The sequence below is a fragment of the Vidua macroura genome, chromosome 6 (assembly GCF_024509145.1).
Source record: "Vidua macroura isolate BioBank_ID:100142 chromosome 6, ASM2450914v1, whole genome shotgun sequence".
Taxonomy (NCBI): Eukaryota; Metazoa; Chordata; class Aves; order Passeriformes; family Viduidae; genus Vidua; species Vidua macroura.
In genome coordinates, this window is record NC_071576.1 from 31,265,422 (window position 1) to 31,289,407 (window position 23,986).

The 23,986-nt window shown below is 36.7% G+C and overlaps 1 protein-coding gene across 6 annotated transcripts in view; it reads left to right on the top strand.

Moving 5' to 3' along the window:
• LOC128808781 (neuroendocrine protein 7B2-like) overlaps nucleotides 1-11,409 on the top strand; it is a 41,526-nt gene extending 30,117 nt beyond the window's left edge. For all 6 annotated transcript variants that reach the window (XM_053980318.1, XM_053980312.1, XM_053980313.1 and 3 more), the window contains 3 exons: nucleotides 2,212-2,324; nucleotides 7,026-7,079; nucleotides 10,723-11,409. In XM_053980318.1, coding sequence (XP_053836293.1) covers nucleotides 2,212-2,324; nucleotides 7,026-7,079; nucleotides 10,723-10,818 — 263 coding nt within the window. In that variant the 3' untranslated portion in view covers nucleotides 10,819-11,409. The remainder of the gene's footprint in view (nucleotides 1-2,211; nucleotides 2,325-7,025; nucleotides 7,080-10,722) is intronic.
• Nucleotides 11,410-23,986: the final 12,577 nt, after the last annotated feature.

The window sequence follows — 23,986 nt, forward strand, 5'->3', positions numbered from 1 at the left end:
TTCCTGTTACTTGAGCCAAGGAATGACTTCCAGAACTGAAAGCAGTAGTAAAACACCCATTGGCTGCCTTGGGACCTGGAACTGGGAATGAGTGCTCTATTTTTCTCTCATTTTTTATTTGTGACCTAAGAGATACTTTCAGAATGTTTTCTGTTTAGTCTTCTTTTATGTTATTTGGATAATGCAGAACAGTTGTCAGTATTCTTATTTAAAATGTTCTAACTAGCTTAGAATTAATAAAAAATAATATTTGTTATGAAAAGTTTTTTTCACTGTGTTTTTGCATTTCATTCAAAAATTTGACAAAATTTCAAGTAGTGCTCCCTTACTGTTTTCTATTACAGCCCATTTGGTGATGATGCCTTCATCTCTTCTGGAATAATACCTCTTCTTCCAATTTGTTCACTATAGCTGTAGTCTTACAAGTTGCAAATGATGGGTTTAGATTTTCTCACACACACAAGCACACACATGGACTTTCTATCTTCCGTGCTTCCCCATTACACTTCCGTTCATGATTAGATAAATAAATTAAAAACATGGCACCCAGGGAAATGCCTTTGAAAATCCCTCCAATTTTTCTGTCTTAGGTGAAATAAAAGTTGTTAGCTAAGCTAATACAGTCAGATCTGAACAGAGGGGGAATTTGCAGAGAAGTGCTGCCTGTTCAGATAAATGGCTCTGTCATAGGTATGCTGTGAGTGAAGATAGTATCTGCTAGGATTAGAGTAAAATGTTTTTCAGAGCCTTAAATGGAAATTCAAGTGGTGACTGTATTATGCATACAAATTACCAGAGGCCTTCCTCAATCAGGTCTGTGGATTTGCTTAATGGAAAACAATTTTTCCAGTCACTGTCTACATATGCACATTCCACAGCAGGAATACATAAGCCCAAAGCATTTGAGTTGAAGACTTTTGAATTAGCAGTCATAGAGGACACCCATGTGTCCAGCTGCCCTTTGTGTTTTCTACCAAAAGACACAAATGCTCTGAGGTGTACCACACTTCTGTTGTCATCTGTTTCTCTCTTGATATAACCTTGTCCCTGATGAAACTGAAATTATTTCTTTATGTTTTAATAATTTCTGAGTTACTTAACCAGTATGAAGACTTTTCCCCCGTTTTCTATTAGCAATTTAATTTTTTCCCAATCCCAACAAGAAAAGAGAGAAAGCTGGATCTGTTGAACTAAGAATAACCTCCTCAGGTCATTGAATCAACTCAGTTTTAAGTTAAGTCTTTACTGCTTCCCACATCTGAGGGAAAAAAATAATCCATCTGCAAATCTTTTTACATGATGACACACAAGGACAGAAGGGAAAGTCCACAGGTGTGTGCTCTGGAGTGCCTTTGTTCTGGCAGATGCAGCTGTTTGAATGCCCATCATCATGCCCTGGCTGGTAGGATCTCCTTGGGTATGTCTGAGAGGAACTTGGACAGCAAGCTCCCCATGCTGGCTAAGCAGTGGGAGCTCCAGGAGCAGACTCTATCCAAAAAGTTACTCTGGCCTCAAGTTACTGAACCTTTGCTTAAGCTAAAGATGACTTATTTTGGTAAAAAGACCCTAAGCTGATTTTTAAAAGGATATTATCTTGATGTGACACTGTCTACAAACCATCCATTGTGGCTAAGGGAGGTTTCTGATTAATCAGATTAGCTACCAACCTACAGAAATGTTTTCATCATAAAACTTCTCCTACATAGCATTTTTATGAGATCGTACAATGCAGAAATGATTTTCAGCTGGTTTGAACAAAGTAGCAAACCAGAAATGGAGCTCCAGGAAGTACTCAGTGAAAGAAATTCTGTCTTTGCTCACAGCACTGTTTTACCATGACCTTCAAAAGTATTGCCTTACCAATTTCTAAAATGACTTGTGAACATTTAAAAGAGAAAAATAATATCTCTTCCGAATCAGAAGAGGATGCAATTCTAGGTAAAATCAAGTGAAATAATTTAAAGAAAAACATAAAGGAGAGAAAGAGCTTAGAAACTAAACTCCTTCAGTTTTCATTAAGTTGTGAGGGTTTTTTTTTTAATAAGTACATTCTGACAAATTTGTTTCAAAAGAAAAAACCTCGTATTTTCTAGTCATCCAGTTCTTTATGTTTTTTTTTAATTGCATTATTGCATTTAAGAAGTTTGCTGACTAATGTGGCACATATTGTGTATTTCAAAGCTACTAAGCACTCAATGCTTTCTTTTGCAGTTGATGATGGGTGTCTAGAAAACACCCCAGACACAGCAGAGTTCAGCAGGGAATACCAACTGCACCAACACCTTTTTGATCCAGAGCATGACTATCCCAATAGGGGCAAGTGGGTGAGTACATACTTCTTGCTTATTTTTGTTACATGTGAAGCTGGGTATTGTCTGCTACGTAGCACACTATGAAACCACGAGGACAATATCATCCTTAATGCTGGAAAAATTATCACCATAAGGGAAACTTCTCAAAAAAGGTGAACTTGCCCTGAAAAATAGAAATAGTGCTTGTGATTTATAAACGCCCCAAAAAAACAGAAAGTAGAATTCCTTGTTCTGTTTGCCTGTCCCAAAGCATGACAGCTTGATAAATACAAAAAGCCACATTTCAAACTACGGTGAACATGTAGCCAAAATTAGTGCAGATCTTCAGATTTCAAAACATAATCTGAAAGAATATCCAGGTTTAGTGACTATTCACTGTTCAGCTACATATATAAAAAATAGAAAGAGAATACAGATAGACAGAGTTCAGCAGCTTAAAACACCTTAAAAATGTAGGATCAGACAAGGATTGCCTTAAGGAATCCTCCCTACTTTAAGGATTTTGGAGGACTTGATGCTGCTTCTTCCTCTAGTCAGGTTATGTGTTGTATCCTATTGAAAACCTATTTGACACATCACTTATAATAAACACAGTGAGCTACACTGAGAGCAAAAATCTTGCTCTGAGCATACAAGGACTTTAATAACTGCAGCTAGACTATTTCTGCAGGCTAGAGGCTCCAAAGAAAGCTCTGCCACTTAATCTTGGATTACATCAGTTAAAATGTCCAATCCCAAATCCATTTTCAGGCGCCAGGAAAACAATAACAATGATCATAATTTATGCTTGTAGAGCAAATAATGAAATCTCATTTTACATTGTTATAACACTTCACTTAAGATTGCACTAAACCAGTGCTCTGTAAGCATATATCGATAAATGGACATGTTTGGCAGTCTCTTCTCCTGCTGTAATTTTGAGACAATGATTCATCTTCATAATCAAACCAGTGTAAGATTTATAGTCTTAATTACTTATGTGAGTGCTAAATTTCTGGAGAGAATCATGCCAAAAATCCAAATTTTGGAAACTTGTTGCATGCTAAGTAATTACCATCAAAGGTTTTCATTTAAAAAACACCAGATGGTGAACGTTCTTATTTATGCCAGATAAGGCTGTTAGTTTTCTTATTATTCATGACTACTTTACTTTCATAATACCATTCTGAAGACTACAAAGGCATTTCTGTAAATCTTTGGCTTATAGCAATATTTCAGAATCAAGCATACATACTATGTTGTCATCAGCAACATATATACTTAATAAATGATAGTAAATCATTAGTGAATCCTGGGCTTTTTTGTATCTCCATCCATCACTACTAATTCAGGAGAAAAAGTTGCTCATGTATAGATTAAAACACTTTTAGGTACTAAACAGTAATAATATCTAGCTGCAGCTTAGCCAACTCCAGATCTTTTTAATTAGAGATAAAACAGCTGGTCATGTGCATGAGTAAATATTCTGCTGAGATCCAGGAGAACAACCCTGATCATCTCCTAATTGCATATTACTGCATGGTAAAAATATAAATACAGTGATATCTTTTTGTGGCTGGAGTTTTTATTTTTAATTGTCTGGAAAAAATGGGTAAGCACTCTAAAAATTAGCTGTTTGCTTATAAAGCAGAGCTGAAGTAGATCAGATCTTTTAGGGCACTCACTGTTGTCTGCATTAAGTTGTAAATGACCAACACAGGTGGCTGTGGGCTGCCTAGTGGGTAACTGAGCATCCTCACCCTCCCACTGCCCCCAGCACCTAAAATTCCCTCTGCCTACAACAGTTTGTTCCTGCTTCTCCTGTTGAAGAGCCTAGGACCAGATGCCATGGGGCAGTGATGGCTGTGTGCTCACAGACTGTGTTTCCACCAGCTGTTGCCAGCTGAGTGGGCACCAGGCTGACATCACCAGCTGCAGCTCCTGCAGCCAGTGTCTGCTGGACACATGGAGGCTGGCATGTGCTGCCAACTCTTGGGGGAGCTTCTCCCCAGCCTTTTCCTACCACTGTGTTGTTGATGAAGTATTAGAGTTCCCAGTGACTTGTCCTTTCCAGGAACCAACATGCATTCCTCAGTGTAACCACAGAAAAACTCAGATTACATTAGCAGGTCAGGAAAAAAGGACCTGCTTGTCCTACTGGGACAGAAACAGGTTGGTTGGTTTGTTTTGGTCATAGACTATCATGCTTGCAAAGCTGTGGGACCTCTGCAGTATCCTGTGAATAACACACATTTTATAAGGGTCAAGCAAGTCTAGAAGCTGTCTCATGCAGCAAAGTGTACCGTTATGCAGAAGCTAAATATTATGTGTAAATACTGCTAATACATCTGCAGATACAAATATATAAATCATAATAAATATATACTTGGTTAGGAGTGGGAAGAAAGGAGAAGAATTTTCTGTCTTTGGGACAACTCCCCATGAATCAATATGCTGGCCTGTGAGAAATCTCAGGAACAGACTCTGTTTATAGAGCAAGATCCACAGCTTATACTCTCCTCCCCTCTCCTCATATGGGGAAAACATAGAGGGGACAGTGGAAATAGTAGGATTAGTGAATTTGGAGTTTTCTATCCTTGTGTACAACTATAGTTTCTAAGATTTCAGATTTTTTTTCCCCAGTTCAGATTTTTCTTATAGGACTCAGACACTTTTCTGAGTGTGCCTTTCTTGCATCTTGCAAATTGGCTCTTTGGATGGTTTGAAGAAGTGTTGTTGGCATCCAGAAACACTTGCACAAAGATAATTTACAATATATGATTTACAATCAAATCTAAAAACAGCTTACACATTTTGTTGGTTTAAAGCATTTTAACCTCTGATTTTTTGCCCACCCAAATCCCAACTCTAATCCAAGTAGCCAAGGAAATTCCAGGAGTGAGGGAAAAGTAGAAAATCAGATGCAGCATGTCTTTACATGAGGTGTATCTTTAACTGAAGAAAACTCTGTGCCTTCATCCTTAACAGCCTCTCAGTGAAGAATGAACACTTCATGGGCAGATTTTGGTGGATGATGAGGTCAGGCCATTACACAGTGGAACATATTTTCAGAATTGCTATTATCATACCGGTATGTTCTTAGCTCATGCTCCACAACCATATTTACTTTGTACTCCAAATAATGCTACAGGAGTACTTAGGGCCTTAAAACATTCTCAAACAGACTGAACAAAATATTGTTTCCTTGAGCAGGGACTGTTCAATTGTAAGAAATTTTTCAGAATGACAGAAATGCTAGTTCTAGTAGTCCATAAAATTAGGGGTTTTTTTTCAGAAACACCCTTTTTCCTCTCATGAAAGTACAAGGTCAATACTTTGCAAAGAGAGGCCTTGATGGTGCTTTGTTTTTTAAGTAGAATAATTCACGCATCCTTGAGTTTCTTTAAAATGTTAAATTTAAGTTTTCCTGAAGTAAGCTTGCATAAATGACTAGCCAAGAATGTCCCCCTTGGCCAACTTCATCTCTGTTCCCTTTTGGAACAGCTCAGACAAAATAACTGAGGTTGGACAAGAGATAGGCCTTGTGAATTTGAGGTTTAATGAACACAAGAAGTACAAAACAGACAATTTTGGCAGATTTCATTGTAACACTTGAAAATGTTTGTTTTTTCTCATATCAAGGCTGCAGAGAGAGTTAGACGTGTTTGGTGAATTTGTCTTGTGCTAGAATTACACTTTCTATTTATATAATCAATGTTAGGTCAGTTGTTTATAGCAGAATTAATGGCCTTGTTTATATAGTCTTCTGCTTTTATACATATAATTCTTCTCTCCTTCCATTTTCAGGTTAGGGTTTGGTTTTGGTTTTCTTCATAACACAGAATTGAAACAAAATGTGTTGAACATGTGTGTGTTATTCCAGACTTTATTAGAATTCACTACTCATAAGAAATACAACAATATGTGGATGCACTTATGTAAACTATGGTCAGAGGGGGTTTTTTGTGTTGGTTTTGTTTTTTTTTTTTTTTTTTCATTTTCTTTTCTCATCATCATAACTTTCTCTTCTGCCAAGATGTTTCTGGCAGTTTTTAAAAGGTTTGCCATTAAAAATGTTATAGACCAAATGGTTTTTAGAAGCTTTATTGAGGGCACTACTTAAACAAAGGAAGAGTTGGCGCTGAACTCCTTTCAGCAGAACTTTGCACTGGGAAGTGTTGATATCTGGAAGGGAATAAGCAAAGACAACAAAACAGTAGGAATGATGCCTATTTCTGTTTTTAAAAGGAATTAGAAAAATTCCCTTGTAAAGCAATTTTTTTTCTGCTTCTGCTCTTGTGTCACCTCAAATGTATAGAAAGATATACCAAAGGCAAGACTCCTGCTCCCTCTCCCTCACATTCTTATTTTTCTTTTTCCTTCTGCCTTTTCTTAAAAAAAAAATATATATATATATATATATTTATATATTTATACCATGTATCACATGATGTGGAACATCCAGACTATACAGCACATGCTTGAAGCAGTTATTGCCTGAACATGGGGGATAACATAGTGGAAAATTACTGGCTTTTAAATTGTTGATAAGGCTGTGACTGCTCCTGAAGAACTGCAAATCTTAGTAGGAAGACACAAATATTTATTTGTGGTTTGTTTCTCCCATAAAACTACACACTCTAGACTTGATAATATTTAATAGAAGAAGTAGTATTTTAAAAGAAGAGTGTAATGGATTTGATGGATGTGTTGGGTTTTTTTTTTCCTTTCCAGAGCAAGAGTTTACTCTTTGAGAAAATCAATGGTGGTCCAAAAAGAAGAAAGAGGGTAACTATCAGAATATTTCATAGCCCCTATATAATCTAGAGACCTAATAAAAATTAAAACCATATTGTTGAAATTAAGAGATAGTCTAATGCATTCATTTTGTACTTTAGATTATGTGTAAAGTCAGGGACTCTCCGTGATAAACTGTTATAGCTGGCCTCAGGACTGGACACTGGGTACAAGACTTATTTCTCAAAATAGACTCTTCCCTTCAGAAGATACACTTAAGTGTAGAACATTATAAAACCTCATATTGTCTGTCTTTTAAAATTGATCCTATTTGCTTAAAACCATTTAAAATTATTTAAATATCTCTAAAACAGAATTTGAAATTTCCTACTAAAAATATTAGTAAATTTAATTACCATTATCTATGTGTGTGAATATATTTTTGGGTGTAAATAGCACTAGAGGTGGTTCTCTATCTCATCTACCTTGGAACTCCTGAACTCCTGAAGATGAAACTCCTATCCCTGTGGCCCACTTACTTGAAAGACAAAGATGAAAAGGTTTTCACTGTTCTGCTCCTGTAACAAGGAAGGCAACCCACACAGAGAGATTCTGCATAGTCTGCCTCGTTACTCCCTCTTTTTTGGTACTGTCAGCCTGTCTTTTATTAAAAAAAAAAAAAAAAGTTTTAGGAAGAGTCTATATCTTTAGCTTTGCTGCTGGTGTATTATATTTACAAAAAGGAAAAGTCTAGCTCTCTGCCAGAAAGTAGCTTTTCAAAATATGACAGCAGATTTTATATTGTAAATGAAGTAAATATAATTTAAAATAACAACCATAAGCAAAGATGATTTATTTTTTTATTAACTCTCAAACTTTAAGTCTTTGCTTGAAAGGGAGAAGATGAGTTGATTTTTTTCCTGATTCAGACATCACTGGCAGTTGGCACTTCAACCATAGGTTAATGATCTGACCTGAGCTTAGTATCTGCTTCATGCTTACATTTGATTTTGTGTTTGTTAGTTGAAAAGTAAAAAAGGGTAGTCACCTGACTTTAATTTTTAAGTAAGTAGAATTTACTCTGGAAATAGTTCAGCAGAATATTTATTAATAGCTAGAACAGCATGTTAAAGTGGAATTCATGCAACATATACATGAGGGGAAAAAAAGAAAAAAAGAACATTTTCTTTCTGTGAGCTGACTGACATAATTGGATACAAAACAAGTACTAGCTGGAGGCACTTGACAGTTATGTGGCCAGGGGTAGCCCAGAATTTTGAAGGTGAATTTCTTTACAGTAGACTTATTCTCTTAGCACCAACATGTCACTTAAGGCTAAATTCACTAGAATTTAAATTATTTTAGGGTAATACTGTAATGATTTAATGAACAATCCAAATTTTCACTTTATCAGCAGAAGAGAAACCTAGAACTGTCAGCAGCAGAGTGTGTTTTTTTTTAGAAATCAAGAAGTCCACTGGATTCCCCTCCTGCCTTTTGTGCTCCCTGCCACTCCTCCATGCCTTTCTGCACATAGTTTTGGGATCTGGCAACAGATTGATTTTTTTGCATCTGAACTTCCCCATCTGAGGTTAAAACAAGTCCTGTGTAACAGTGTACGTAGTAACCCTGCTGTGTCTCTCCAGGGCTGTAGTGAAACAGTCGCAGAGGCACTACTGGAGTCTAAAAAACACATCTTCTAAGCACGTGTGTCTATTCATATATTTATGTGTACCTCTGCAAGCACACGTGCAAGCCTGCATACACGTAATCGGTGTGTATGGCAAAGGCATGTATTCACCATTTCCTGCTGTGTTCGCTTCTCTGCAGCACTTGCACTGCAAGACAAGGAGGTTCACAGTGACATCTAATTTTAACTAGCAGTTCTCCCCTTTTTTAAAATTCTATGCTTGCAAACAGCCCTGTCCAGAAGTGTCAGGACCAATTCTGTGATCACTAAGTTGCCGTGGGCTCAGAGCTGTGTACAGAGGTGCTCAGGAGCTTGCATTACTTTGAATTGTGCACAGCTGCATAGGACTAAACATATTTTAGTCAAATCAGCCAAAGTATTTTGCATTATGTTTTGTGTTTTCTTTTGTTGGTTAAGAAGGATTCAAAATTTTATGTAGTTTCATTCTCTTAAACTTTATTTCAAAAAGTAGCAAGCAAGTACCATTCCAAAAAAAAAAAAAGACCAATTAATCTTCCTAGGAATCTGCACATAATTCCTAGAAGTTTATGCAACGGTTGAATTTCACTAAATTAACATTAAACAGAACTCCTTTAAACAAACACAAACAAATCATTTACATATGTCTTATTTCTAACAATTTTGAGCATTGGAATTAGTTTATTTTCAAAGATTTTTCCACATTCATTTTTGGTTCTTAATATTTTCATGTTTTCACTTGCAGCAGGCAAAACACCCAAAACCCAACAGAAGTAAGCAAAAGGGCTGCTCTGTGCTATGACTAAGTAATAATGATAGCATCCACAAATCTGGAGAAACCCAAGGGCTTAAATTTGAAGACAGATGAGCCCCAAATGTTTTCCGGAAATCTGACAAATACTTGGGATAGCTGAAAATAAATATTTCATGCCCATTATGAATGCCTTTTTAAAAATTATTATTAAGTTTTGGTGAAAGAAGCAGAGAAATGTCTCAAGAAAAGTAATTTCTGTGACACACAGTCAGCCTGACAAGAATCAAGAGATACTGGAAAATTTGCATTCCTCTGAAGTTTGTGATTAGGCAAACAGTTTTTATTAGCATCAAAAACCTTCATGTTAGAATTTTTGACTGTATCTATGTGAAGGAAACAATATACACTTGAATTTTGCTTACACTGACACTGTAACAGGCCAGAAAGCAAGTGTAAATGATACTTAATACTGAAGCTCCACTGAACTGCTTGCCACTTTGCAAATACAGTAAATACATTTGACTCCACTGATATAGATAAAATTCAAGCATAGGCTTTCTCCAAGCAGTTTTGAGACAGGATCTGTTCATCTTCAGACTCACGTTGTGCTGTTTGCATGGTGCAAAGTGAAGTTCAACCCTCTCCAGGAATCTTCTTTCCAGCATTCCCCTGTTCTGGCAGTGCTATGAGAGCCATTTTCTGTGCCAAAACCTTGTTTGGCTCTGCTTCTTTGCCAGCAGTTTTTTATCTCAGCATCAAGAGAGGAAGCAAGGAGGGGCTTCCTGGAGAGGAGACAGGCTGAACAAAAGGCTTTGGTCAAACTGGAATTGTGGTCTCTAATTTGTATCCCAGCATAATGTCCACTAGGGACTAGTGATTTAAGCTAAAGCTTACCTCTACTTTAACAAGTTCTGTCCTGCCTCAAGAATTAGGGAGTTAGAATTGCTGCTGCTTCTCTGCTGAGCTGAGGAAAGGAGGAGTGGAGCAAGAAGGTAGTGTTTAATTGAAATTGTTCTATATTCCTGATAGTCCTCCTTTACTTGTATTCCTTTCACTGGATTGATTTAAATTTTTGCACAAAAAAAAAAAAAAAAAAAAAAAGAAGAAACAAAACACTGGTTGACTTCTAGATTTAATGCCTGGAAGCAGTTTTTTCCCAAGTCCATAAATATTTGACAGATAAGAAATACATAAATATGTTCACTAATTCTAGTTACCTTTTATCTGTTTCCCTGTTTCTAATAAGTTTAAATAATTTTAAATTTTTTCAGAGTGTGAACCCCTATCTTCAAGGACAGCGACTGGATAATGTTGTAGCAAAGAAGTCTGTTCCACAATTTCCAGATGAAGACAAAGGTCCTAAATAAGTACAATAAAAATGAAAAATAAAAACTCATGCCATCCTCCTGTAGATCATGATATTGCTTATATATAATCATCTATTAAAATCCTTGTGAATGGCAGCATGCTTATTATTTATATAATTGTAGATGAAAAACAGCTGTATTTATAACAGCATGTTCTCCTAGATGATAAAAATATGGTTCTGCTTTTTGTTAAGTTATGGTAAAAGGACATTTCTCTTGTTTTTATTTTAGTCATGGAGCAAACTTTAAAAATGTTAATCATTTTTGATAGCTAATGTGAGGTAAATGGTCTTAATGAAAAACTTGTAAATAGGAAGATAAAAAAATGCCAAGTCTGACTCCAACATCTTAAATGTTACTATGTTTGACACATGAAAATTATAGTTTTATGTTTTGTTCACAAATATTGTTACTTAGCAAAGACAAAGTATTTATTTTACGCAGAGAATTTTGGCTTTTGGTCCATTTTAATAAACATTTAAGCAATCTACAAGGTTTGCAAAGTGACATTTTCCAAAATATTTCAGAGGCTCATTTGTCTGTGTTATTGCTGTGCAAATTTAAAAATTAAAGAACTGCTTTTTGACTGTATTCACTGAAATATTTTTCTGTTAGTTTTAATCATTCCATGTCCACAGCTTTCCTGAACACTTGAACATCTTCCTTCCTTATCAATAGAAGTGTTATGTGAAAATTAATCTCCCCTGCTGTTCTTTGTCTTAGTAACTGCAGCATTTGTGCATTATAGTGTTGTTAAATTATAAGTAAAGATGGAGACATTTGTCTGTATTAATAAGGTTGTGTCAACAACCTCTGAATCTAAATCCAGGATGTGAAGGTGATTACAGTTGATCTTCTGAAAGAATATGCTACTCTAATACCACTCATAGCTATCATTGCTCTTGAAGTTGTTCTGGGAAGCTTAAATTGCCTTTTTGCCCCTAGGATGGATTGAAGAACATTATATTCCAGGGTTCTCCCTTTCTGAAAGATGAGAACACACCTGAATATTTCAAACCATGTGAATGGACCGCTGGAATTATGGAAAACAGCATTAGCTTACAGCTGACATTACAAATAATATCAGGGAAATTGTAGGGGGGAAAAAAAGTAGTTTCTTTTCCCATCCTATAGAAAGATACAGGGAAATAATGATGACCTCTTAGTAAAAAGAAAGCAAATAAGAAATTAAGGTTCCTAGCTATATAAAGTTAACAGGATGGCACAAATACAACTGATGTTGGCATTTGCTTTTTTTGTCCTGTCACTTAGTTATTTGTAATAAGTTATGTATGTAGAGAATTGGCCCTCTCATGCCATATATGGGTGGATTGCAAAATTCTAACATTTTGGAATGGACTATCATGTCTTTCATCATATTTCCATTTTAAAAAAAATCTTGAAGAGAAAAATGAATAGTATGTCATAAAGTGGAGTTTATACTCACACAAGACACAAAAATGAGGAATTTCGATGACTCACAGAGGTCCTTTGGCTTCCAGTGGCTGGAACAGGATGGGAGCAATCTAGCTGTTCATGTGACAGAACTTGTATTCTCTGCGTCTTAAGCTTACTCTTTTCATCTGCACTCCTGCTTAGTCTTCACACAGGTATTGAAAGCTTCAAAGCGACAAAGATTGCTCCAAAGCTAACAAAGAGTTAGTATCATGGCATAAATATCATGGCATAAATCTGACATTAAAACATACTGATGCCCAGTGGCCCAGAGTGTGTGAAATGGTCATTCCTTCCAGCTAACCCTGCTGCCAGCCACTGGTGGAGCTACAAGGCTTCCAGGCATTTGGAGGCTAGACTGCCATTCCTAAGAAATTGCTGTTTCTTCAGATCCTTGACTGTTCCATTGATACTTCTAAAGTAATCTGAGTTGCTTACATTCTGTCCTTATAGCTCCAGTAAAATCCATTTGAATCACAAAAATGAAACAACCATGATGGCAATTTATTTCATTTTTTAAGCTCTTTTTAAGGACAAGTGCAAAATAAAAGGTCTGTGCAGTAAATAGGGGGCTTGAAAAGGGAAGGGCAAAGAAGCATTGCTTGCTTAATAGTATCAATAATCCCACATGTAATTTTGTGAAGCACTCCAGGTCACTCCAACCCTGTGTGGGGATGTGAAATCCAGCACTGCAGACTGGCCAGAACAGGGATACCTGGCAGGCTGCCTGCGGACTGCCTGCCACCAGAGAAGCTGCCCTCTTGTGTATGATAGATCTACACAGTGCAGGCAAAGGAAAAAGATCACAATTCAGACCTGGTTTATCCTTAAATACAAGCAAAGGAAGAAAAAAAATCTTTACACTGCACAAAACAATGATGTGTCTTACAGGAACCGTCTGCTGGAGCAAGTCAAGTGTGTGGTGGTGAGCAGCTGTCTGCTGAGTTAATTGGGCAGCTTGAGTGTTTCACCAGGAAGACTTAGCAGTACTATTGTGAAATTTTAATAAAATATAAGTATTGCACCATGATAATAAGATTAATTATTCTAATTTCAGTTTCATGGCAGAGCTGTCATTTGGTACTGGAATTGGCTAGTCCCATATAGATTAAAAAAAAAAAAAAAAAAAAAAAAAAAAAAAAGAAAAAAACAAGCAAAAATCCTTGTCCCTCCTACTGTTCCAACAACAGTCCAAACATCTATATGTAGTTTTTTTAAACAGAATAATCACAGTGCCCATCTTTCAGAATCAATGAATAAAGATACCACCTAGCCCACCTCACTCAGAGTTCACCAAACCAATATTTACAAGAATGTAAAGAGCTGCACAGGTGTAATTGCCCTTTTACCTTTATGATGCATGTGAATTAAGGAGCATGTATATTGATACTGTTGTTTAGAATTTTCATCAAATTAAAACCTCTTAGAGTATTTTAAAATTTGCAAGTGTGTTAATTACCTCTAACGCATTAGAGACACAATGTGCTTGAAGGAAGCTATACAAAATAAAGTGTATTGCCCTGAAACATTGGTTTTGTCTGGTAAAGAAGTATTTATTACTCTTAAAAAAAAGCACTGTGTAACTGATGAAAGTATTTGATTTGTGACACAAAACTTATTCTGGTGTGTGCAAACACACACATTAATACACTTTTGAAAACATAGTACAATCTGATAATAAACTCATTAGTAAAGAATATAATGGTGTTAACTCACAGAAGAAAATAATATAAATATGCTTATGAATTGCTAAGGAGGTGAAATAATGATGTACTTCTAATTACTGGCACATTTGCATTCACCAAATGCAATAAAACCATGACGCAGCAGCTCAGGGGCAATCCAAGGAAGATGGGTACTAGTTCCCTGATGTCGGAGTTCTGAGAGTCACTTCCAGGATTGCAAGTAAAGCTGACCTGAAGCTTATTTTATCAAAATGTGATGAAGCCCACCTTATCTGTTAAACTAAGGAAGGGCACAGGCAGAAAGATGACTACCAAGTCCATTACGTTTTTTGCTTTGTTGCCAACAGAGTAACACTTAAGCCCCTTCGTTTCCAAATGTCCGTCGCTGGGGAAGAAGACAGTAGCTTTTTCATGATGAAGAGGAAACTTGCCTTCAAATCAGGCCTCTAAACAGTAGCTCTGTGGAAGTGTTGAAAAGGCTTTGCTTTCATTTTCATGGTGTACAAAAAACTAATTTCTGAACATTTAATTTTTTTGGGAAAAGCCCATAAAACCACATCAACCCAAAACAAACTTGGAATCTTCTGGCCTGCTGGTAAGCTCACTAAACCAGTTCTCACCTCAACTTGTAATGTGATACAATTTTTATGCAATTACTTCTTTTTTTTGATGCAAATAGACAATGCCTGGATCTGTAGGACAGAGACCTTAAAGACAACTTTTCAGTTTTATGAAGTCACACATTCAGATTTTTGGAAAGAGACGGGCAAGGTAGAGAGATTCAGAAGATGCTACCACAATACCACAAAAATTTAAGATGTCTAAGGAAAGGACAGTTCCACATGATCCACAAAGGAGATGAGTATATTCACTGTTTTATTACCCAAGTGTCACTATCTATAGGAATTGTTACTTCTCCATCCAAGCCAGAAACTATCAAGGCTATCAGGGAGAGGACATTATCTCCAGCTTTAGACACCTGAATCCAATATTTCAGGCTAATGGAACTGACAATTAGATTGAATTATATTTCTGCCATGCTTGATACAAATAGGATGCCAGTGTGATATGCCCTAAAGAGAAGACAGCAACAACAAAAACCAACAGAAAATGTTGACTCCACTGACATATGCATACACTTAAAAATTCAGTTTTGTTTGAAGGCATGCAATTACCTTCAATACTCTTTAAAAAGAATCATATTCAGGAATTATCTCCAAGAAGAAGTGTACTTTTTAAATAAAGAATTACTGTGTCCCTTAAAACGTCTGTCCTGCCTAGGGTCAATGGCAGATTCCAACCATGAGCAAAGAACAAGTTCCCTTGAAGGGCTCAGCCACTGACAGTGATCTGCTTACATGCAAACTAAATAAAAATTAAGAACAATTGCAGGCAAAGGGTGTGGAATTGCCATCATGAAGGTCCCTGTCACTCACAAATGTGGCTGACTACCATAGGATTGGGAACTAAGCCAAGATTTTCAAATAGAAGAGAATGAAAAGGTCAAATGAACCATTTTCCAAGTACACTCATGGCCTAGGTCTACCAAGCTCAAGCCTTTTGCTGTTAGGTGAAGAGTGGCATTGAGCACCAGTTTACCATCCTAGTTTACCACGAGAAGGAAGTATGTAGTTTCAGTTGTCATGTTTGCTTTATTTATGATGACAACTGCTTTGCTGTGATTACGTGAGTCCTGATGGTTGGGAGAGCTGCTAACCACATGTTCAACATCAAAAACGAGTGTCATAGCAGTAGCATTATCAAATGGAACTTAAAGAGCTTTAAAAAATCCCATTTTATTAATGAGGTCTGTATTTGTATGTGGGACTGCCACATACAAAGGTAGCCATGGTAGGAATTGAGAATAGTTTCAGGCTTTAAAGATTAGGTAGACCTGAATCACCTCGTTTCATTTTATTCTGTAGTTCCTGTTACTAAAAGACACAGAATGCAGCTCCTAATCCAATACATTGTTGTCTTTTACATTTAATCACTGTGTTTCTTCATCCTACTCTGTTCTCCAAGAAAAACAGTGGTGCAAGTCAGTGGCTAAATTTCATGGTAAACTGAGTGAGGCAAAGGAGGAAGCACAGAAAAAAAAATATGTGCTACTTGTTACTAGTCTCAAACTTTCCCTCCTTCCATAACCAGTGTCATTCAGCTAGAGACCATTAAATGTCTAAACACTGTCTCCTTTTACTCCAGATCTTTGTTCTGTACCTAACCACCATATGACAGTGTTACTTTCTTGGGAATCACTGAAGATCTCCATTACAGATGATAAGGAGTTTTGGGTCTGGGCATATTTGCTAGATCACAGAACATGCATGTCGCTTTGATGCTGAATTCAGACATCTTTTAACTAATCCTTTATTCTGAGAAACACAAAAAAACCCCAAACCCTAGCAGTTATTTCAGTGCAATATATATATTCTAATGCTCCAATGTTCTCTAAAAGTGGCTAAAATTCAAGTGGGATAGCCTGTAGGGGAAATGCAGTTCTGATTTGATTCCTCAACTCAATAGAGAACATCTTTCTACACTGGAAATATAAAATACCACACTGTGACATTTTATATTTCTAAATGGACAAAACAGACTCATGAAAGAGCAGGTTAGGCCATCCAGAGGAGCACTCATAATTCACCATTGGTTATTTTTTCCCTTTCTTAACGCTGCAGCAGTGAGTAAGAGAATTGCAAAACTTTGATTCCAACAAGTAATGCAATGTCTGTAAGATTTATGGACTTGAAAGCTGTGTTATGGCACTTGAGGAAACCTATTTTTAATGCTGCATAAACCATTGATCAAATTAAAAAAAAAAAAAAAGAAAAAAAAAGAAGAAATTAGTTAAATTCTTTAAAAGTCGATGTTATAACAGATAAGCACGGCTGTTGTAGTTCATGCATAGACCCTGGCTATTGCTGAATTCCCAGAGCCTATGACTGAGCTGACACAGGACTCTGTGCATGCCTGGGTAATGTATGTGTGCACAGGTAGAAAAGCAGAAAAGTATGTCCTGCTTCTGATTATAGCTTCATCCTGCTAATCCCACAGTGTCTCTAGCTTTGCTGCAGCCTTTCTGGGGCCTACTGCGCTGAAGTTATGGTGTCTTGGAGGAACTTGCAGGGACTCTCTTGAGTGTGAAGTTATCCAGCAGGCAAGAAATATGTGCCATAGTGATACACATTTCTTTCAATTTAAAATACATCAATTAGTAGTTGAGGCTATTTTCTAATTTCTAACCACATTGACTATTTTCTGCTGTGTTTTTACATTCTCAGCAGCAACTTTTAAACCTTTAAAAGAAAAGAACTATCCACAAAATTGAAGATAAGACCCTTATAAACCTATCCCAAAATATAAGCTGCTTATAAAAAATACTTTGTGTCTATTTTGTTGTGCATCTGGAGGTTCTTGATCTGGAGGTTTACAAAACTGGGAATAATTTCCAATTAAAAGATGGATGAACAGTTGCAAAAAAGGTAAGTGCTGGCTTCAATAAAGGCCTAAAGTACCCACAGTTTGACTTGTGTCCAATGCAAATACCAAAGCCCAAGCACATGCTCCTCAAACCTTGCCTCTCTTTCCTGATTCCTCAGGCAGCTAAAGGGTATACACAGCTGTGCTTTCCTGTAATGATGTACCTCAGGTGCCTGAACTCTTACTTCTGTACATGCCTAGGACTGTTTGAGACTCGGTGAACCTGCACAGCTCTACACCTATCTCAGTCCTAAACCCAGCCTGAATCCACAGACTTGGCAATTCTTCCCCTATACTCCCTGAGGGAACAAGCCTGGCAACTGCTCATCTCACACATGTCTACAGGACCAGACATTGCACGAAATACCACAGCAGACATAGACAGTTAATGAAAAAAAACAAAAAGTGTCTGTAAGAATTATGGCAAAAGAATCAAAGCTCTAATGACACCAGAGAAGGCAATCAAGAATGAACACAAATTTGTCACCTAGTGCTTCATATGACAGGCTGAATATAAGGAAGAACAGAGTAACTGGGCTCTAGCTAGTCCTCAAGGACTGTTTGGGTAGCTAGGCAGACACCTGATAAAAATACAAGAGTAGTCCAAGAGATGGCAAAACCAAGCCAACCAGCCACCCCCACCTTCCTGAGTAGATGGCTAATTTTGGCTCCTTGTCTTGATTTAATTATTTTCTGAATTGTTGCACAGCTTCCCCAGGGGAAGTGCAGGTTTCACACAAACAGGCTGCAGCCTCATGGCTAAGAGGCTGCACCTCTGGAGGTGCTGGTTTGAATGCCTCCAGTGAGTAGACAGACACCACCATCACCTTCTCTTTTCTGATTCCTGAAACACTACCAGACTCCTTTAACTACTTTTTATGTATTGTTTTTTTTTTCCTTCAGGAAAGATGTATTTAGCTGCTACCCAAGTTCTTGGAAGAATGTTACATTTAGCAAGACTTGGAAACTAGCAAGAGTTCATTTGCTGGATTGTGCATTCTTTATTCTAGTAACTTCAAAAATATCTTTAGATCATTTTGCATCTGTTGAAAAGGAAGCATTTAAAAACTCCACTTCCTTACTCACTACTAGAATTCCAGTGACAAATTTAATCTTGCAATAATTGCAATGTATGGGATTTGCTGACCAAGAACTCCAAGGAGCCTATGGGACCCTATTAGTGTTCCTAACATGACATCTCTTTTTAGCAAGATGTGCCATATTATAAGCATTTTCAGCACTGAAGTTAAGGCACAATCTTTTTATCCACACCAGCATGACTAATTCCCTTCAAGGTGATTTCAGGTGGAATTTGCCCTATTAAAATACACACATCCAAGTATTGAAGGGTTTTTCAAAGCTTTTACATAAGCTGGTGGCAGTGTACTCAAAGCAAGAGGGATCTGGACTCCAAATCAAACAAATAATTTGATTGCAAAGACTAAGCCATATAAGTACTTGGTTTTACAAAATACTTCTCTAAATTAGAAACAAACAAATCACCTTTGGTTATGGTGGGGTTTTTTTCACCTGGGAAGGTGATTACAGGTGATTACAGCAGTCACCTCCCCTCCTAATGCACAGAGGCTTTCTAAATAAGCTGTCCGATCTCCACAAGATAAAAAAATGCTTTCTGCATCCAGATAGCCTGTGCCTTCATCTGGAATCATCTCAATTACTGACTGCATCAAGGTAAAAACCACTGTACTTTGTCTCTTGTAAGTTTTTACATCATAGCTTTCTTAATGGAAAAACTTCAGCCTGTAAGAAAGGCACAGTCAAAAGAACCCATAAACTCTGAATCCAAGAATTTACTTTATTAAAAATGAGGGTTTCTTCTTTGCCTTACAGCACAGGAGAATATCCTGTTCATTTATCTTCTGTCTTTTGTCAGATCAGATGACTAAGAAATGTCTAAGATGATTTTTTTTAGTGTGTCTGATAACTTTTAGTGACATCAGCTCCCAAGGAGTCTTTCCTCTAAGTGTTCTAGTATATTTAAAAAAAAAGAAGTAATTTTTTTACTGTGAATTCCTACACTCATTTTGAAACCCTGACTAGAAATAATAATACCTCCTTCACAAGAAGTCTAGTTCCATCTGGTTGAGAACCAAAAAGCCCTGCAAAAAGTCTGATCTGAAGTGTAATTGATATGATCACTGGCAATTTAACTTCTTCGCTTACGTCTTTAGTGCGTTAAGACTTCCTGGGGAGGGGAAAAAAACTGTTTACATTTTTAGACTTTTTATAAGTGCATCCAAAAGCTCCAAGTGTTTGGGGCCTGATTAATTACAAACACCTAGAGGACTGCTCCCAGTCCTATTTACAGAATCTCTCCTAACATCAAGTGACTTAATACTTTTTCAGGCACTTTGAATCACATGTTGTGAGGGGAAAAAAAAAATCATTCAATCAAACTGCCAATGAAAGCAGCTAGTGGAGAACTGCTGGGCAGTGTGGTTAGTCCCAGAATGTAAGATTACAGCTCTTTCATGGTTCTGAACAGCTCGACAGAAAGGAAGAGTGATGTCTGTTGGAGCTATGTTTGGAGAGTTAAGTAATAGGACTTGAAAAAACTCTAATTAGAATTCAAGATAATGTAAGAAAGGAGAGATCAGTGAATAAATAGCCAACTGCCCTTAGCCAAACAAGCTAAACAGGATCCTTCTGACAAAGAAACAGAAAAAGCAAAACAGAGCAGTTGTTGGAAATATTAAAAAAAAAAAAAAAAAAGATTTGGCCTTAGGCTCGTGTGTGTAGTTTCCCAGAAGTGATTTTTTTCTTTTTTTTTGGCAATTTTTGAAAGAGTAAATTTTTGGTAACCATACAGATGAAAAAAATATACTATTTTTGTATGTTATTATTATTGTATTTCTAATCCTGAAGGCCATAAAGTTTAGCATTTTAATATGCACCTTAACAAAAAGTTCTTTAACAGGGGAAAGAGCTATATATATATATTATTTCTTTGAGCAAGGCTCACCTGACTCAAGTCTTTTGGATTGTTGTATGTGCTTCACATAATACACTCTGAACAGTTCCACTGAAAACAAAGTCAAGCATCTGGCAAGCCCCTGCAGGATTCAGGTTTAAATCTAATTTCAGCAAAAAAATGAAGTATGTGCACAAATTCACCTTTCTTACCAAAGCACTTAACTATCAGTTTGCATTTATGTGTATAGTAAAAATATAAGTCAACCAGCAGTTCTTTTAGGAAAAGACAACTGGTTAAACAATTCTTTGTCTGGCTTTAAACATTTTTTTTGTCCACGACAGTGAAAACTTGGCTTATTCACTGGAAATATCCCTTTTTTTTTTTTTTTTTTTTTTTTTTCACTGGGGAGAATTACAGAAGTTAAAAAGCCTTCTTCCCTATTAAAAGCATTTAGAAATTTCAAAATTGATGTATTCAAGCACATTCAAGACACAAAGTATGTGAAAGTTGTAAAAGGTATGTTTCATCTTTCCAGATTATGTTGTACTCTCAACTCCTCTCATAAATTACTTATTTCACAAGTTTGGTACTCAATCAACTTTAAGGACCCAGGCCAAAATGATTCCTTCGAAAACTCTGTTCCCTACGGCAGTTTTATAGGTGGGGAAATGGAGTCAAGAGAAAATTGGTGTGATTGAAACAAAGTAAAGAATGAAGGTGGGGGGTTGAACTTGTCCCTCATACCTGCTCTTGACAGAGAGACAGTCTAAATAAAAATGGCAGTGAGAAAGAGTTTTGTTTCTTCCCACCTCTATTAGTATACTCTCTGAGAAGTGGAGCAACTGATGCTGCAGCAGTACAACAGTTTGAAACAGAGTTCTTTCCTTACTGTAATATAGCAGCCATTTTTTGTGACATTGGATTTCAGCTACAAAATGCAGAAATTCTAAGTTGTCTCAGACAAAGGAAAAAAAAGCTTCAGCTCTTTCATTCCTGCAAAGCTACTTTTTTTTTTTTTTTTTTTTTTTTTTTTTTTTTTTAATCTGGTATTCTGTTTTTACATGGCTATTGCCAGGAAAAGCAAAAAAGAACAGATAAGATTTCAATTTTGAAAGGAGGGCAATGGAATAAAAAGCCAAAACCAAACCAACCCACAACAAAACAAAACCAAAATAAATGCCTTGCAAATCTCCTTACATAATAAAGTAGCTTTCCTGCCTCTCTTACTCTTTTTTTGTTTCACTACAGACATTAGTGGCAGAGTCAGGAAAAAAGCCTGGATAGATCTCTTGTCTTCCCACTACCTACCTTAGTTGCCAGACTGACACTGCGTGCTCCACGGGTGTTGCACAGAATCCCCCACAAGTAACACCCTAAAACACAGGTGGTCACACAACAAGCTGCCTTGCATCACAGCAAGAAAAAAGTAAAAGGGACTATTTTGCCAGAACTGTGCACGAGATATCTGTTCATGTCTTAAAAGTATATGAAATCTGTCTAAGATTTTGGGACACAGTAAGGCTCAGGAAAGGAGTTTTTCATTTTTGCAGCATAACTGGAAATTATATTTCATTGCTGTCATATAGTGAAATGTGTATGTAAATAACACACTGATCTCCTTAGATGCCTCTTTTCAAAATTCCCAGATACAGCTTCATACTATAAGGGCTTCTGATGTTCATACAAACTCAGTTTGCTTAGCTGAGTCACTTCTCGCATCACGTTGCTCCAGAAATGCACTGAAAGCAAAGCATGTCAGCAAACACCTCCTACAGCTTCAGGAGACAAAAGAAAAAGAAAAGCAAATGCACGAGGGCAGAGGAATTTTATGACTTTCATTTTCTTGGCAAATTCTTTTATAGTCATCAAGTACATAAGATGCATCAAAAAAATTGTGAAAGAGAGTTTAAAAAGTTTAGCTTGACATATGATATTTCTTCATTTGGCATAAAAGTTTATATTTGTTCAGCAATCAAACTTCATCCTAATAAAATAAGCTTTTCTAAATAGCTTTTGAAAAATAGTCACATATGGATTGTATTATGTATGTAGGTGTTTTGAGGCCAGAAAACATATTTTTTGTTCTCTGCCTGCATCACATAGCTGAGTGGAATGCTGGTGGGTGACCATGGCTCCTAGGCGTGGACATCATTAGAAGCCCACAACCTGACTCTACACGCAGTATATGCTGAACAAGAAAGCTTTTCAAGCATACCAGACACCATACTTTTCAGAGCAAAACCCAAGACTTTTAAATTATTTAGATGCTTAAAGCTTCTCTCTTGAAGTAATTTATTCTTTTAATTTCTAATATCCCATTTATGAGAATTTTCAAACTATTCCTAGATCAAGCAATATTAAAATGGCCCCCAAATAAACACTTTTTCCTAATTAATTTTATCACATTCAGATGATGGAAATTTGTATATTAAAAAGTTGATGTTCTGTCAATATAAATCTAAAATACCGCTTTTTCAATAAGTACAATATTTTCCAACCTCCATCATACAGACATTAATTCTAAAACTCAAATAAGAGAAATATTAAAATTCCTTAATTAAACAGAATTTTGCCAACGTGAAGCACAGTCTTAAACTTGATTTTCCAGTACATTTTAAGAGAAATTTATCTCAATTCAGAATAACCTCTGCTTTTTCTGATACTATATTTATAAGGCTTGATATGAAGCACAATGCTACTTAAATTAGAGGTTTTTTTCATATAATCATCTGCCATAGAATAAACAGTAGAGTACCTGCACAAGAATAACAGGCTTGGTATGTTAGTATACTGTCTTGAAACCAACATGCACATCTCTTTCCCTCACCTAATGCCAGCTATTATTGTTTGCCTACTTAGGTTTGAAATAACAAGCAAAAACCCCATTTTCCTTGCTGGTTTACGATGAAGGTTTTTATCCATTACTTTTGGATATGTTTAAAATCCACAGGAAACTGAATTATTTGAGTGTCAGTTCTTTTCTAAGACAAAACAAGGAGTGTTCTTCCCATATATAGCAAAGATGCTCACACACCTCAGCAGGAATGTAATGATGGACACTTCCATGCATGGCCCACACAACACACATTACCAAGACCTTGCTTTGGCCCCAAGTCATGAATCACTTCTGAGACACTGCTCATCTTACTCATCAAGTCAGGAAGACAGCAATGTACACCACCAGAAACTCAGCAAGAGTTTAGTCAGTGCTTGTTCTAGATTTGTTACAGCTCAACTAGAAAAGTTACTGTTGTGTTGGTGAGACAAATCAAGCTCCTTTCTCTCCTTAACAGAGGATTTCAAAAGACCAGGCAAAGCAGTTCAGATGTGCCCTGTCTCTGTTGGACAGCTTGCCTTACTTCTGACCCGGAGGAGCGCGTATAGGCATGAGAGATACTGGCTTTCTAGGTGTATTAGGGCCAGGTTCTCAGCTGTCATAGATCACTTACATCTCCCTGAGTCATTAAAAACTATTCCAATTTACTCAAGAAGAGCTCTGGCCCCTGTGAATTTTGGCTTCTCTGCAAAGGCTTTTAATAAGGTGCCAGCTGTCCTGGCAGTGAGGATACTTTGAGTAGCACTCAAAGTTAGCAGTGGCATGCAGGAGCTC